At 35.3% G+C, this 18296-nt stretch overlaps 1 protein-coding gene across 6 annotated transcripts in view; it reads right to left on the bottom strand.

Annotated features, from left to right (window-relative positions):
• The window catches only part of ZMYM2 (zinc finger MYM-type containing 2), a 103325-nt gene that overhangs the window by 37460 nt on the left and 47569 nt on the right, over positions 1–18296 (bottom strand). For all 6 annotated transcript variants that reach the window (XM_045443884.1, XM_045443857.1, XM_045443864.1 and 3 more), the window contains 5 exons: positions 12739–12810; positions 8690–8840; positions 7630–7745; positions 4689–4805; positions 2349–2499 (listed from right to left, as the gene is read on the bottom strand). In XM_045443884.1, coding sequence (XP_045299840.1) covers positions 2349–2499; positions 4689–4805; positions 7630–7745; positions 8690–8840; positions 12739–12810 — 607 coding nt within the window. The remainder of the gene's footprint in view (positions 1–2348; positions 2500–4688; positions 4806–7629; positions 7746–8689; positions 8841–12738; positions 12811–18296) is intronic.

Below are 18296 nucleotides of genomic sequence, written 5' to 3'. Positions count from 1 at the left end.
TTATTAGATCTCATGTGAATTCAAATAATTAATGTTCTAAGACTTTCAAATCTAGCAATGCCTCATAACTATTTTGTTTGCTCTATTTAAATAGAAGTATCATACAGCAAACACACCACAAATAGGCATTAGAGAAATGAAACAATGTAGACTGTTGAGAAGCACTGAGTAAACATAAAGATATACTCAGCTAAGTAGGCATTTTAGCCAAAATTTCTAGCCTTACCTTTCTGTCAACCTACAAGGACCTTCAGAAAAGGAAAACTGGTATATAGACTTGTTTAGAGAAAACGTTGTTATTCTTATTAATAAGTATTTCCTTTGTCTATTATATGAATGCAGCAGTTTAAGTGTTTTCACATATCAGCCTTAATCTCTATAATATCTCTGTTAAAGTTTTGGGGCGCCTGGATGGCTCAGTCAGTCAAGTGTCTGACTCTTAATTTCAGCTCAGGTCATGATCTCATGGTTCGTGGGTCAAGCCCTGCATCAGGCTCTATGCTGGCAATGTAGAGCCTACTTGGGATTCTCCACCCTCTCTCTCTCTCTGCCTCTCCCCCACTCATTCTCTCTCTCTCTCTCTCTCTCTCTCTCTCAAAAATACACTTAAAAAAAAAAGAATTAAAAAAGTTTCCATACTTTCTCATGCTGTGCCACATAAGAATGACCATGCACTCATATCTACTGAAATCCTACCCATACTAATAAGGAGCTCAAATTACGCCTTCTCCACGAACTCTGTACTCTAACCTAGTTTTAAGTGATCCTTCTTATCTGTGAACTCAAACTGTTACTTGTTTTTCTATTACTTTATTTGGCAATTATTTATGTACTGTCCTATGACTTCTGTTATCTTGAAATTTAAGTCTTTTTAATATTTTACCTTATTAAAGCTTTATCTTTCTAATTAGATTTTGATGGTAGTATCAGGTATTACATGTTTTGTTATTTCTGCCAAGTTCCAGCAGAGAACTAGGTGTCGTCAGAGAAAGCACAAAATAGATTACTGAACAGGAAAAAGACACACATCCTTTTGAAACTTTTATTGCCTAAAGATAGAAGTCCCTCTAATTGAAAATTCTCTTTAATGTCAATTCTCTATCCGCTGCGATTGTCTATTCATTTTAGTAAAATCTACATTATCTAAAGGATACAAGATCACGTATGGGTATATTAGCCATCAACACCAGTATGTTCAGACTTAATGAATCACTAAAGATTGTCAATGCATACAAATTCAGGTATAATGAGCAAAATAAAGAATCAATCTTTTCAGTGAAACATTATGTCACTTTTCATCACAGCTGTGATCTTAACAGTAAACATGTTTACCTTTCTCATTCCAGGTGAAATGTACTCAATTAAACCTATAAAAGCAGGAATGCCTTGTTTTATAAGCAATACCCTCTTTTATACATAATCTTATTATGTGAAACGTATAACATATTAGATGAAGACACTAACTGAATGGACAGATAATCTTCTGGGCTTTTGGTCATTCACTACTGCTGGCACTTAGAGGACTCTCCAACCTTTTTCTTGCCCCTAACAGTAGAAAACCATATAAAACATGGATCCGAGGGGAGGAGTGGAATCTAACTAGGAAACACAGATGAGGACAGCAGATAGAACAGCTGCGAGAGTTCAGTGCCTAGGACCAAAGAAAGAATAGAAAGTGAAAGCCAGTGTAGAGCAAGAATGTGTCACTTGGAGGGGAAAGTAATAATAACCAAGAGCCCCAAATCCATAGTTACAATCCTGGTTCCTATCTCTGGACAATCAGAATCAAGAACAGGAGTTCATTTCTATAATCAGCTGCCTGGCGCCAGAGCAGCAAAGGTGCAAATGAGAAGAAAAAGAATTCTTGAATATACAATAGTAAGAGCCAGTGTTCGCCTGTTTAAAACCTAAAAGTATTTTTCCACTGTAGTAATGCCACATATGATTTTCTTTCTGGTATACAGAAAATCTCTGTAGGCTAGGCAGTAAGCTGGGCAGGGAAACGAACCCAAAGGAAAATAATTCTATTCCACTTGGAAAATCAACTTTCAGATCACATTTTCTATGCTTAGATTCGACATATGATAATGTTTTTATTTTCAAGACTTCCTTTTAATGGAAAAAAGGTTATCAAATTTTTAGAGATAAAACACCTTGAGGCCTAGAGGTCTACAAATAAAAATAACAAAACAAGTCAGTAGAAAATCAAATTCAATTTTTTTGTTCAGCTACACTAAAATTGCACAGCTACCCTGGACATGTGTAGTTAATATATTTGAGAATATTTTGGCACAAAATTAACATTAAATATTAATAAAAGTTATGAACAACACTGTATATACACTTGCCTTCACTACAGAAAGGTCTCTTAACGCCAGAGAAATTTACTGTTTCATGAAGAGTCTTCTCCTCTTGACAGTATTCGCAATATGTAACTATGCAATGCAACTTCTTATAGTCATCTGAACAAGTTTTGCTGCAGAATTGATGCACTTTGTTCTAAATGCACAATGGGAACCTTGGTAAGTATATGACAACCACCTCAAGAACAAGTTTAAGAAATAAACAAGCCACTTTTACAGAAATAAACTTAAATCATTTACCTAGTTAATGTGATTGATAATCCCTGGGGATACATTTTCAATAGGCCACAGACAGCTAATGTAACTAATTCACTGCTATATTTAGACATAATTCCACAAACTTCAATACCATTAACTACCCCAAAATTGCTCAGTAAAATAGTAAAGGTACCACTAAAACAAGATGGCAGTCTGGTGTTGCTAAGGGAACTGGATTAATGGGTAGAAAACAATGAAAGATACAACATGGGTAAACTAAGAAAAGATGAGAAATATGACATTAACACCAGTTTCACTCAAAAAGAAATATTCTTCGTAGGTACAGCCAAGCAGACTCAATCACATTCCTATCACAGACCTATGATGGATAAAGTATTCATTTGGGGCCATCGTAAGTATGCTGCTAAACTTGAGACTCAGTTGGTTCCCTTGAATGGAGCTAGGTTAGTATTATTAGTTACTTCTCCTGGCCCCAAACCTATAAAGCCAGAGCTATGCTCTCCAAATATGCAGCCAAACACAATCAAGTTAAAATTTACAGGGCAGCACCTTTTCCCCTTTGTTATTATGAAGGATACAGACTAGGTCTAATCTATCTACCTAACGCTTGGCAAAGATAGCTGAAGACCAAGATAAGGAAGGTGAAAGAGTCTAGGAAGCAACTCAAGTAGTAAGGCAATCATCAGTGGAAAATTGCCCCATCATGGACATCTAACCTATAAGAGGAAAAACAGCAACAAAGAAACCACAACTGCCAACCATGGAATGAGAAGAACAAAGCCTCTGAATTCTCAATCACCTGAGGGAATGGCTCGACTCTAATTCAGTTTGATAGACAATGTTTATTAACTCCTCCTAATACTTAACCTTCATGTAAATAAAATCAACACCAAGACTACAAAAGCCAGGTAGTTCTAACATGGAGATCGACAGAAGGGACCTCCATTTCATCTAGTATGATCAAAATTCAGTTTAGGCAGGATCTTTATTCCCTATATGATATTATTCCATGTGCTTGCTTATGGATTTCTTTCTTCATTCCCCACCATTCCTTTATTCTTACTAGGCCTTCAACATTTTTCCTGTTATGATTTAGAGAGAGTTACAGTCACTAAAAATCGTCACTGGGTACCAACAACAGTCTCCAAGAATTGGTTTAAGTGCTCTTGAGAAAGCACCAAACAAATTAACAAACTAAACAATTTTCTAGGGACTAAATTTAAAACAATGAAATTTCAGATTCCCAGAATACTTTAGTATTCATGTAGTCACGTTCTGGTTACACCTTTCTCCTAAGACTCAGATACTGAGTGACTGCCAATAGCCACTAACAAATATTGGTTCAAGAGCAATTTATTGTTAATACTAATGTCTTATACACCATTTTATTACATATTCCATGCCATCAAAAAAGGAGAAAAGAAAGAATGGCCAAGGGTGAACACTGATCAAGAAAGCAATGTTCAGCCAGGTCCACCTGTCTGTTAATCCTTCCGTCCACCCACCCACCCACCCACCCATCCATCCATCCATCCATCCATCCATCCATCCATCCATCACTGTTCCCTTATTTAAATAAACAATAACGATAGGACTTTACTAATGGCAAAAATATATGTCAAACTGGTGAAAGCAAGAGTGATGAGAAGGGAAAATAAAATAAATTTATATTAGGATTCTTTTATTAAGACAATTATAAAATGTTAAATGACAATATGTTAAGTGACTAACAAATTTTAATTTATACAGGTAGCAGGCAATACAAGATATTACAGTTCAAAGACAATATTTATAAGGATGAGAGTAAAAATGAAAAAACACGGTACAAACAGATGTTCCAGATATGTAGCTAAACAGAGTAACATTCCATACACTATCACAAACATAATGTCAATATATGAATATGACTTCAATAATTTTTGTTTGACCTAAAAATAAACATGTCCTTTGTCGATGCTATTCCCATAAGAAAGTAAATAATTCAATCATCACAAATTCTGAAGAATCCCTATACACTAAGAAATAGATCCTCAAATTGAAACACCATTATTAGTTTACTATACTCTCATTTAAGCAAGATAATATACATAACAAAATTGAACTTACCTCCCATTCCAGGATTTCTGGCTTTGAACAAAAGGAATTTTTGCAATAGTTGCATTTCAACTGAATATCACTTGGAGCTACAAACTGGCCATTGGAAGATGACTGCATACTTAGCGCCTAAAACAAAGAATAAAAACATTCTGAGCCTGACACAGATTTTAGAATTTTTACTTGTAACTACTGTCAAATATTGACTATGTCCAGAAAACAGTATTTTGCTTAAATATTTCCTCAACACATAAAATTACATTTCTCAATTTTGTCTTTAAAAATGACACTAGTGAGGCACCTGGGAGGCTACTGGTTGAGCATCGACTTCAGCTCAGGTCATGAGCTCACAGTTCATGAGTTCAAGCTCCCCATCAGGCTCTCTGCTGTCAGTGCAAAGCCCGCTTCAGATCCTCTGTCCCTCCCCCACTTGTGTTCTCTCTCTCAAAAATAAAACATTATAACCAAATAAATAAAAACTACACTAGTACAGTTCAGTTTTATGAAGCTGAAATTTTTTTTACTACAGGATTACTAGTACTTATTTAAAATAATGTGAAAAAGGACAAAATACCATACAGTTCAAGTATGATTTTTTTTCTCTTTAAGAAAATGTAAGCAAATAAGAGTTAAGTTCACCAAGTTCTGAACTAGTAATTAAATCTTTAAAAAAGCCTAGCTCCTACTTTAAGTAGTAATTTGTCCCACATGCAATATTGCTATCATTTTTATTCCAGTTCCATCAGGGAAAACAGCCTATAATACTTTTTTAAATTGGTCATTTCTTTTACAAAGTTAGGCAGGGGGGAAAGATGAACAGACTGGTATTGATAACAATAGTCTTAATTTTATGGCATTTTTAAAAGTTCAAACAACTTACAGAATAGGAAAAGATATAAGCATAGATGGGTTTTAAAAGTTTTGTTCGAGTTTCTAACGTGAGTGGTGAGTATGCTGTAATCTTCGTTCTCTAATATATTACATGGCATATATAATCTTCAGAATATATTAAAGTTAAATTTTTTTTTCAGGGTGGCAGTTAGGAGAGGAAAAAAAATTTATTTGAAAAAAATTTGGGGCGTTTGGGTGACTAGGTTTAGCATCTGACTCTTGGTTTCGGCTCATGTCATGATCTCAGTTTGTGAAATCAAGCCCCGTGACAGGCTTGGGATTCTCTCTCTCACCCTCTCTCTCTCTGTCTCTTCCCTGCTCGCACGCACACGTGTGCACTCTCTCAAAATAAATACGGAAACATCTAAACAAAGATGTTTTTTAAACATCTCTTAAAACTTCTGCATACAACATACAACACAATCAAGATTTGTGAAAAAACAAAACATGCAGAGTTAAGACAGTAACCATCAGGTGAATACATTTTTTAAATAAAAACCAGCAAGTGTCCTTACACTTCACTTCAAAAAAACTGCAAGTCCATTAAAGTTTTCTTTCAAAACAAATGAAATACTATCCTATTACCTTATTTTGAAATGGAAAAACATCTAATAAAGACATAAAGCTCAAAATCTATGGTTTGCTTTAAGATACAGAGAAAGGAAAAAAAAATGCTGCTTGTCTATTTGTCAACTTTGTATTACTTTTACGCCGTTATAGTGAGGAGGCTGCTTCCAGGCTTATCTGGCTATAAGAATCCACATTAAGTATTTACAAGATACAATGTACATACAATGTACATATACGAGTGGTCTCATCAAATCATGGGCAATACAAGTTTCAGTTAAGTGAAAAAAGTAGTGAAAACGTTTTTTAAAAAACATTTTCCATTAACATTTCAAACATCAAAAAGTTAATACAGAAAGGTGAAGTCTGAGAAGCAGCATGTCAAAGACTCTGTCATTCTCTCATCTAATTAATCCTTCCTTATTCCTTAATTTCTAGTTTTGGAAAAGCCAAGTCAGAAGCAGTATTTTACCACTCTAAAAGATTTCTCAATTGCCACGATCCCAGCTTCCAAAATAAAAGTTTAGTTATGAATATGGCTTATTAACTTAACTCAGTGGAGGATATAACTATTAACAAAAACAACATTTACCTGGTTGAATTAAAAACCACCTGAATTTAAATGATAATAATGGTTACAACTACTGCCACATACTTAAGAGACTACATTTTCAGGCCACATAATGCAGAATACGGGACCTACATACAACATTGTGGAACCGCTGGACGATTCACTATCCTGAAGCATCACTTTATGTCCTGGATTGAATCTTTGAATTTTTCACATAGGTATTTCACACATATTTCAAGTATTCACAAGTATTTCAAAAACATTTTGAATTTTTCACATAAGTAAACCTACTCATGCCGCTTAACTAGTGCTGAATCCCATCTTCAACTACTCCCTCCCAGTGGTCCGTTTAAGTCCGAACACTTCCAGTAATACACCTTCTGAAATTATCCATAACCCCAACTTTGAAGAAGTATGCCAGAGAGTTCTTTACCTTTACAAAAATGAAAAAGGTCTCCCTAAACTGATTTTGTATTAAATTAGGGCCCACTGTAACAAGTCCAATCCCCTTTTTAACTGGCATATTTCTGACAAATAGTTGTCGTATGTTTTGTTCATGTTGGTCATAGTTCTGTCATAGTTTTATGTTTTATCATAAAACAGAAGTCTCCTTCAGAGTCACATGTTATTGAAACCACTAAGAAAATAGTACACATCAGGCATCGAGCTCCATTATACTAAAACTTATTTTCCTTCAAGTCTGTTATATAAATAACAACTGAAGTGTCAATCAGAGTCTCCATGCCACACAGTAAGCATCTGCAGCCATGTCTATTACCGTGACTCTATGACCTCCGCCTGCAGTCTGGCCCTCAACAAACAACACGCAAGTTACCATATTAAATAAAGATGAAGCATATTACACTGTTTATTTCCCATGTGTATTTTGTTGGGAGTGGGAAAGATCCAAAATAAATAACAAACCTGAAATTTAGCCACACAACTGGAATTGCAGAAGTTATACAGTTTCCCATCAGGCATTGTGGCTTGATATTGAGGTAAGGAGTTTCGCTTACAAAAATGGCAAATAATTCCCAAACCTAGGAGAGAAAAAGTACATATCTGATTTCTTTATAAAGTAATAAAAGCCTAAAAACAAATCCTACTTGACCTCTGAGAGTAATTTTTAATGGAACCTTCTGTAAACTATTCTTTTATTAAAATAAATTTCCAAGATTATGTCCACCTTAAAATATACTGTTATAGGGGCGCCTGGGTGGCGCAGTCGGTTAAGCGTCCGACTTCAGCCAGGTCACAATCTCGCGGTCCGGGAGTTCGAGCCCCGCGTCAGGCTCTGGGCTGATGGCTCAGAGCCTGGAGCCTGTTTCCGATTCTGTGTCTCCCTCTCTCTCTGCCCCTCCCCCGTTCATGCTCTGTCTCTCTCTGTCCCAAAAATAAATAAACATTGAAAAAAAAAAAATAAATAAAATAAATATATATATATACTGTTATAAAGAGTCCAATATCATATCTCTAAAACAAACATGGATATATGAAACAATCTCAGTTTTAATCTCTGAGGGAAAAACATTTTTGCTAAGAATGCAGCCATGGACAGAAGTTCACCAACCACTTTAAATTAAAGAAAATGAAAGATATACGGAATGGTTAAAAACCACTGAAAAAGTCTGCAGTGGGAGCATGTGGGTGGCTCAGTCAGTTAAGCATCTGACTTCAGCTCAGGTCATGTTCTTGCAGTTTGTGAATTCAAGCCCCTATGTGGGCTCTGTGCTGACAGCTCAGAGCTTGGAGCCAGCTTAAGAGTCTGTGTCTCCCTCTCTCTGCCCCTCCCCTGGTCACACTCTCTCTCTCAAAAATAAATATTAAAAAAAAATTTTTAAGAAGTCTGCAGTAAGAAAGTTTAATGTGATGAATAAAAATAGTTTATGCAGTTAAAAACAAGTATAAAAACAAAGTTAAAGTGCAGTTAAGAGATTAGTCATGTTATCAAAGTTTTCTAACTTTCCAAATACCTGAAACTTACTTTGTGATTTTGCATATTTTGTCTTGTGACTGTTCATGCAAGCAGTTGAACAATATGGCTCCATATATCCATTAGGACCTATACACTGAGTCATATCAAAAAACCTGCACTGTGTTCGGCAACCAGTACAAGTGGTCAGTTTTCCATATTTCTAAAATTTGAAACAAAGAAGAAAATTAAGAAAATCACAATTTAATTAGAAAAAAATTCTATTTTTCAGTACACCTTTTCTCTCTGCAAAATAATTCTGTTAATCTCTAATCAGGTTTAGTGGGTCAGAAATCTTCATCTGGATGCAAACTGTTAACTGCAATGCATCTAAATTAGGTTCAAACAAAAGTAATGAGCTCAGCTAAGTCTCTTTCAAAAACTGGATTTTTTTCCCCTATTAATTAGTTTAACAGAATCCCTATATATACTTAAGTAAAAACTGAAAACAACAAAGACACAGTGTTTTCTATTGACCATGACACACTTCTTTGTCATCTGACAGAAGAAATTAAATGTGTCTATAAAATGTAAGCCTTAATAATCAAATGACTACGGTCCTTCAGAGAAAAGTCTGATGTTAAATACTTTTTGCACTGAGCTGTGCTGCTGTCCCAAAAACTTATGGAACTTCTCTTAAAACCAATTAACCATACCTTTGTATTCTACATTTGAAACCTCATTCAACCACAAAACACCGTATTTAAAATTTTTTTTAACTAAAACAAAGTCATTCAACATGATTTTGGGCTATTAACTAAAGCTAATAATTAGTCCACAGATAAGAATAGTCAATCCTTCTGGCAAGAGTGAATATTTGCCAACACTAATTCAAAGCAACAAGGTAAAATACATGATGGTAAGACTAAAGGAGGTACACGTTGAAAATTACTAGACAAAAGCAGTATTACTGAAATACAGAGTCTTACAAAAATACAATTCAGATGAACTGGTATGTTTATATGAAAAACACAAATAGTCACATTAGAAATCAAACATACTGAAAAGCGATAGGTGCAACTTGTACCTGAGCTGTCTTCTGAGTGGTTATACGATCATCATAACTACTTAGATCAAGTATCACATATCGTGTTGCAAAATAATTGTATCCACCTTTCTACCCGGTGTTGAGATTATTTCTCCTCATCATACCCCAAAGCATTCAGTACAATATGATATTAAAAGGCCTTAAAATATTCCACGGATAGATGACTGATCAATAGACATCGGGGAAAATAACAAGCAGGCCAAAAATAACAAAATGGGTAAATTGCATGGACAAATTTCATGAGCGCCACAGGATTTTAGGAAATAAAGGTAGTAAGTTGAAGGGAAAATAACCAAAACAAATAACTAACATCCACATCAAAGAAAGAAAAAAACTTTCTTAGCATGCAACAAACAGAAGAGGTATTAAAAAAAACAGAGCTGTTTATGTGCCAGGAATGTATGTTAGATGCATTCTGGTACCGTAAGAAAGTAACCAACGCTGTCTACTCCTCATTTACTTAAGTCTCATATTACTTCAACATAAGTCCTAAGTTTTACTTTTCAAAGTAGAAATCAACTCCTTCTTCAACATCTGACAGACTGCAAAAGGAAACACTTATCAACAGCAAAAGAATGGTAACAAGGAACAAAAAAGAATAGCTGCAAACCTATTAAATCTAATTATGACTCTCCCAATGTTACAAAGAGGAGAATGCTGGTTTTTGTTTGAAATGACAAAATATTTTCCTGAGGCCTATATGATAATTTAAATTTTTATAATGGGGAAAGGATAAAAGAAAACATCAATAAAACAATGAAAGAAAAAAAGAATGTTTAAAATCTGGCACCACAGTACAAATTAGGAATACTAAAATTATCAGGACACTTGCCATTAGATCGCAGGATTATAGAGAGATAAAGCCAAGTAGCTCTCAGGAGATGTTTGTACAAGACCTGCATGTAGCAGCACCCATAAAGATTTCTTTTACCAACAGAAATGAAGTACAACCATCTAATCTAATCTCAGATTAGATTTTTGTTTTAACTTATTAGAAACATCCTTCAAGTTGACAATAATTTTATTGGCAGAATGGTTAAGTAATTAGTAAGTTTTAAGACGTACCAATAAAAAGTAGACCAGTTGAATTGGGTCAAGTAAACAAGGAGCTAAGCAACTGGTCCACACTGACAAATACTTTTATCTGAAGAGAATGAGAAAGTACTATCAGAAAGATAGAATCATTAATATTGAAAATATTTTAACACAGCCACTTTCACAGCCACCACTACATCAAAAATAAAAGGACTCACTTAATGAAAGAACATTAGCAAAAAAAAGGATATCCGTTCATGCCATGTTTTCTGTTTTATATGTAAACAATCAAAATGATCATATTTAAGTTTCATTCATCCTATAAATTATACATTGAGTGATTTTTAAAACAAAATTAACTGTAACAAATTCACCATTATTATATTCCTCATTCGGGCATGGGAGAAAATAAACCTACTTATAAATTCAGTGTTAAAGAATTAAGGTAGAACTAATTAAAACGAGATACTGGTAAGGCAAAAGGTAAATATAATGGGGAGTTTATGGCAGATTGGTTCATTTTCAGTATACTCATTGAAAAATGGTGCCTTACATTTCAAGTTTAACCAATTCCATATGCACACCAAAATTAATCATCACATGATTTTAAAACTTCCCTTTAATTTTTCCTTTTACATGTTAATTAATACATTTCTTTGACTACATTTTGACCAAGTCGGTGAACCACGTGGGAAGGTCCTCAAGAGATAAAGGTTTAATCTACTTGACACTGAGGGCACTCTATGAAATGTCCTATAGGATTCAAAAATGTCAATGTCATGAAAGACAAAGACTAGGGAACTATTTCAGATTAAAGCAGATGGGACTTCCACTCCAGCCACGATGGGAGTATCAGAGGCTGGATTTAACCTCCCACTTTTAAAAACTAGAAAACTATACCAAATATATGAAACAATGGCTTTTAAACATTCCACAAAACAGAATATAACTCATTATGTAGAAATTAAAAAAATCAAGCTGTGGAAACAGATCTAGAAATGACAGCTATGAAAATAATAGGCAAAATGTTAAAAGCGCTATGATAAATATGCTGATATATTCAAGAAATCGGTAGAGGAAAACACGAACATAATGAGGCAAGGAAAAGAAGATATAAAAAAGACCCATATGGAACTTCCAGAGATGAGAAATACAAGAGCTAAGATGTAAAACACACCACATGGGACTAACAGTTGATTAGAAAAGATTAGTAAAATTAAAGACACAGTAAACACTGTCCAAAATGAAGAAGAAGAAAAAAAAAGAAAACCAATAAATACAAGAGCCACACGGACCATGGAACAATAGCAGGAAATCTAATATATCTGGAAGTCGGGTCTCAGAAGAAGAGGGAGGGAAAAAGATACACATTTTTAGAGAAATAATGAATGGCCTATGATCCTAGACTTGATCCTAAACAAGACATAATTGTTTTTCATTTACATAAGGGACATCAATATTTTAAAATTCAAATAAGGTCTATAGATTAATCATATAGCAGCATTATCTCAATATGAAATTCCTTGTACTACAGTTACTATTAGTTGTATACATTTATCATTCACATATTAATTTATACACCAACTTATTCATCTGGATTAAGGAATATGAATTTGGAAATTTTTATGAAATAAAGGGTTTGTAATATCTTTGAAGTAGGCACAAAAGGGCCTTTTATACCTTAAATTTAAGTGCCTATTGTAGACAAGGTACTGTGCCTAAATTTTATCTGGAAATAATTTTTCATAACAAATACCTAAAAGCAAACAAGCATACCACAAGAAAATACATGTAAAGTTTAGTGAAATAAAGTTTGCCTAGAATAACATATGAAAACAATCATCATCTGACATATTTTAAGTTCATAAATTTTAACATAATACTTTAAAATGCCCGTGATTTTTCAGATACGTAATAAAGACAGTAAAGCAGTATAGGGAATTCTCAAGGGCTTAACCAGAGACACATTCCTGCTTACCTCAGGCTGCATTAAGAAAGAGTCCTGCATGTGATCTCGAACCTCCTTCAGGAAGCTTGGATGGCTACCTACCTGAAAAAAGATTTTAAGACTTTATAGGAAAAAAACCTCATTTGATAATAAAATAATACAATAACAGGTAACAAATTATCGACAGACCCTTAGACTTGACTTGCCTCTATTCTGACATAGCCAAAAAGAAAAATTACTTATTTCTCTTAGGCGACAATGTATTGTAAGATCTCATTACAGCCTCTGGTACCTCAAAGCATTCTAAATGAAGTGATTTGGAAAGTATGTAGTTACAGTTTTCATTATCGGCAAATGGGTTGTTTTGGAAACTCTTTTCAGAACACGTGACAGCTTACAGCACATACGAATTTACACCTTTATTCCTTGCAGAAAAGCATCCTGCTTTCCGTTAAAATCAAAATACTATGCAAGAAAATGGAAAATAAAATACCGGAAGAGAAGTGTTAAGTATCATACAATCTCCGCTGCCAGGATCTCAATTATTAATTACCTGTTATCAGTATATTCCAGAAACTAATTCACCAAGGGGGGCATAAACAACAATGGTAGCCAAGTTAAAATGTTAGAGACAAAGGTCAAAAGGGGAGGGGAAGGCAAGGATAAGATCACCACTCAATTTCAGTTTCCCCAGGCTATAGGAAGAGACATTCACTACAGCATCATGTGTAGGGCTCTCCAAAAATGTCTGTGTCCTTTTATCAAGTAACACGGTATGCATGGATTTCCATTTGCTTACTTGTAAATTATCAACATGCAATATATGAATTAAACATGAAAATATTTTATAGAATGAAAGATGAAACATTTTTAAAATAATTTTTATTTTATTTAACGACAGTATAAAGAGTATTTTCTATACCCACTAGAATAGGATCATTTGGTGTCAATAGAGGCTAGGTGAAGAGCAGTGAGAAGATATTCCTACTCCTCCCAGTTAGGGTGGATCCGTCAAAGCCCAGAGGGGAGCCAGAACTCCTACCCTCCTCTCCAAGGTAACAAGGAGCTCTTCCCACCTCATGGGTGTCAACAGAGGCCAAGTGGAGAGCCTGGATTTCTACCTGCACCTGGCAATACTGAGGCCTTCATACTCCTGCCACAGCAGTGTCAAATAAAGCCAGCTAAACCAGAAGGTTTAAATAAGATCCAGAATATAACAACATAATACCCCAAATTTCCAGGCTTCTAACAAAATCAATCAATCAATCAATCAATTGATCGATCAATCAATCATGAATCCTACCAAAAACCACAAAAACAACAATTTAAATGGAAAAGGATAATTAGTAGATGCTAACATAGAAAGTACAGAAATGTTAGAATTATATGACAAAGATTTTTTAAATATTTATTTTGAGAGAGAGAGGGAGAATCTCAAGCAGATTCAGTGCTGTCAGCACAGAGCCCAATGCAGGGCTTGATCATATGAACCACAAGATCAGGAAATCAGGAAATCAGCTGAAATCAGGAGTCAGACACTCAACCCACTGAGCCACCAAGGTGCCCCAACAGCCATGATAAAAATGCTTCAATAAAGAATATAAATATTTAGCAATGAAAAATAGAAATTCTCATCAAAAGAGAAGATATAAAGAACCAAATGGAAATTCTAGACTGAAAAAAACTATTAACAGACATTTTAAAAATCAATGGATATATAAGATATGTCAAAAGAACACAGGAATCAAGTGAAAATGCTCCCAATGGCCAAAGCTAGAAAATTTTGATTAACAAAAGAAACCTGTATTTTATTATAGCCCCAAATTATAAAATACCCATTGATGTGATAACGTTGGGGTTTAGCAGCAAACAGTCAAGAAAGAATTCTTGAGGTGTCTTTGGTGCAAAAGGGGGGTTTCTGTTTGTTTTTTTAATGTTTATTTATTTTGAGAGAGAGAGAGAGAGAGAGAGAGAGAGAGAAAGCAAGAGCAGGAACAGGGAACAGTAAAGACAGAGGGAGAGAAGAATCCCAAGCAGACAACACTCTGTCAGCGTAGAGCCTGAAACAGGGCTCAATTTCACAAACCACGAGATCATGACCTGAGCCAAAATCAAGAGTTCCGATGCTTAACCAACTGAGCCGCCCAAGCACCCCTTTAAAGTTGGTTTTATTAAAGCACAGGGATAGGACCCGAGGGCAGAAAGAGCTGCACTGGGGTTGTGAGGAGTGGCTGATTATACACTTTCAAGCTGGGAGGGAGTTAGGGATAGCATAAGACTCTAAGTTTGGAAGCAAGGTTTCTGGAACCTTGAGGGGCTAGTAGCCAGCTGTTGTTAGGAAAACGTCATTTACTATGGTCTAGTAAAACCTTAGTCAGGAGACCTTTCAGATAAATATCATGGAGACATAAGCTTGGAGGATGATTACTAACATACATCTTGGGGGTAGAGATAAAAGGAAGCTTCCAAAGGAATTTTTACATGTTAAAGGAGACTTCTAGGATCCTGGAGGCAGGCTAATGCTAAGCTAAAGTATTAATAGTGAGTCAGTTGAATTCCTAGAGGAAGGTCACTCTGCCTGTCTCAAGGACTTGTCAATGGGCTGTAAACTGTAAAGAAACTGAATTGTTTTTCTTTTGCCTTTTGTTGCCATGTGATCCAGGAGTCCCTACTGATATTAATAAATGACTGACTAAAGTAATAAATGTAAGAGAAAAGACAAATCTCTTATGCAGAAAAAGCCCTAGTAACTGTATACTCCACCCTAAAGGAGACAGTGACTTCATTTTCAAGAATACAACGTGGAAATGGGAGGAGGCGGGCTTTACAACGGAGAATCCTGACAAATGCTACTGCAGCAAGGTGATAAACATCAACTTCAGCAGTCATTTTAAATCATGTTGATAGATGATATGCTATGCTGATATGCTATGCTGAAAACGTCAAAACTGTAAAAGGTAAACACATCTGTGACATTCCTCCTAAAAACCTACAGCTACAATCTAATGATGAGAAAACATCAAATTCCAATAGAAAGGCATTTTACAATATACCTAAATCCTAAAAACTGTTAAGGCCATTAAAAACAAAACTATGAGAAAATGTCACAACCAAGACTACCCTAAGGTTTCATGATTACTGAGTATAATGTGGTATTCTAGATACGATCCTAGAACAGAAAAAAGACATTATATAAAAGTTAAGGAAATCCATGGGCACCTGGATGGGTGGGCCAGTTAAGCATTCGACTTCAGCTCAGTTCATGATCTCACGGTCCAGGAGTTCAAGCCCTGCATTGGGCTCTGTGCTAACAGCTCAGAGCCTGGAGCTTGCTTCAAGATTCTGTCTCCCTCTCTCTCTGCCCCTCCCCTGCTCATACTCTCTCTCTCTCAAAAATAAATAAAAAAAAATTTTTTTTTTAAGTGAAGGAAATCCAAATAAACTATGGACATTCCATAATACCAGTTCAGTAAATGTAACAAATATTATCTTACTAATTTAAGGTGTCAACAGAAGACCTTACCATGAGAACACTGTACTATCTTCTTAATTTTTCTATAACACTAAAACCATTCTAAAAAAAATTATTAGTGAACAACAAGAAAAAAACAAATAGCAGAACAAAGACAGAGGAAAGAAGCAGTGAAGGAAAATACAGAAATTATCCAATCTGAATAGAAAGAAAACAGGCTTGGATGGAAAAAATAAAAAAGAACAGAGCCTCAGGGATCTGTAAGACTGTAACAAATATTTAACTTTCATATCACTAGAGTCCTGGAAGGAGAGGAAAAAGAGGATAAGGCTGAAAAAGTTCTCAAAAAAATGTCTGAAAACACTGCAAACTAGGCAGAAGATATAAGCTTACAGATAGAAGCTGAGCAAACCCCAGGAAGGATAAACTGAAGGAATCACAATATATCAGAGTCAAATTTCTGAAAAATTTTAAATAATATTAAAATTTGGATAAAAATAAAAACAAAGGAAAAAAAAATCTTAAAACCAGCAACAGAAACGACACAGCTATAGGAGAAATACAACTGGAATTACAACCTAGAAGGACAGAAAACTTTCAGTCAACAGACCCTCCACTCAATCCAAACACCACAGGAGCAATGTGGCACCAACCCCACCCACACTAGAAAGGACAAGTAGAAAGCCTAGACTCCACCTTTGCCTGGCTATAATGAGGTACCCCACGTCAGCAACCCAGCTAGGGTGACATAAGAAAAGGTCAAGTAGGGAGCCTGAACTTCTTAACCTATCAAAAAGTAACAAGGTACCTTGTCACCTACCCGTCAAGATGAGAACTAGCAGAGTCAAACTTTCACCAGCAGTACTAAGGCCAAAACTGAAATTAAATATAGTCTAAAGAACAGAAAGAAAATGAAAAAAAAAAAAAAAAAAAGTGAACAAAGTCTAAAGAACCTATAGGACAAATTAAGCAGACCAACATGTACATTATGACAGCTCCAAAAGAATAGAGAGAACAAGCAAATTTTTATTTTAACAATGGCTGAAAACTTCATAAATTTGATGATCGTAAAGAAATCCACAAACCTGAAAAGCACAACAAATTATAAGTAGGATAAACTCAAAAAGACACACAACAGTGCAAATTATAATCAAACTGTTGAAAGACACAGAGAATCTTCAGTAGCAAGAGACAAGCTACTTATCAAGTACAAAGAAACCTCAGTAAGATTTTCCACCAATTTCTCATCAGAGACCATGGAAGCCAAAAGGCAGTGAGAGACATATATATAATGCTTAAAGAAAAAAAAACTTTCAAACAAAAATATTATACCCGGCAAAACTGTTATCCAAACATGAAGGACAAATAAAGACATATCAAATAAAAAACCGTGGGAATTTGTTACCACCAGACCTACTCTAAAGAATTGTTAAAGACAGTCAAAGATTTAGGCTGAAATGGAAAGGAAACTAGACAGTAACAGAGTGAACAAATAAGACTCTTTAGCAGGGGCGCCTAGGTAGCTCAGTCGGTTGAGCGGCCGACTTCGGCTCAGGTCATAATCTCGCGGTCTGTGAGTTCGAGCCTCACGTCAGGCTCTGTGCTGACAGCTTGGAGCCTGGAGCCTGTTTCAGATTCTGTGTCTCCCTCTCTCTGACCCTCCCCCGTTCATGCTCTGTCTCTCTCTGTCTCAAAAATAAATAAACGTTAAAAAAAAATTAAAAAAAAAAAAAATAACTACATGGGCAAATATAAAACGTAGTACTGGAGTACTTTAGCTTATAAATCCACTTTTTACTTCCTACATGATTTTAAGGACAAATGTACAAAACATAATTGTAAACCTGTTATTGTGCAAACAATGTTTAAGATGTAATTTATTGTAACATAAATGGGGCTGGAGCTATACAGGAGCAGGAGCAGAGTTCCTTTTTTTTTTTTTTTTTTTTTTTAAGTTTATGAGAAAGGGGGTGGGTGGAGGGAAGGAGAGAGGAAGAGAATCCCAAGCAGGCTCCACACTGGCAGCTCAGAGCCCAACGTGGGGTTTAAACTCACAAACTGCAAGATCATGACCTGAGATGAAACCAAGAGTCAGACACTTAACTGTGCCACCCAG

Source organism: Leopardus geoffroyi, chromosome A1 (genome assembly GCF_018350155.1).
Source record: "Leopardus geoffroyi isolate Oge1 chromosome A1, O.geoffroyi_Oge1_pat1.0, whole genome shotgun sequence".
NCBI lineage: Eukaryota > Metazoa > Chordata > Mammalia > Carnivora > Felidae > Leopardus > Leopardus geoffroyi.
The sequence above is the reverse complement of the archived record's forward strand: the minus strand, read 5'-3'. Positions and strand labels throughout refer to the sequence as shown.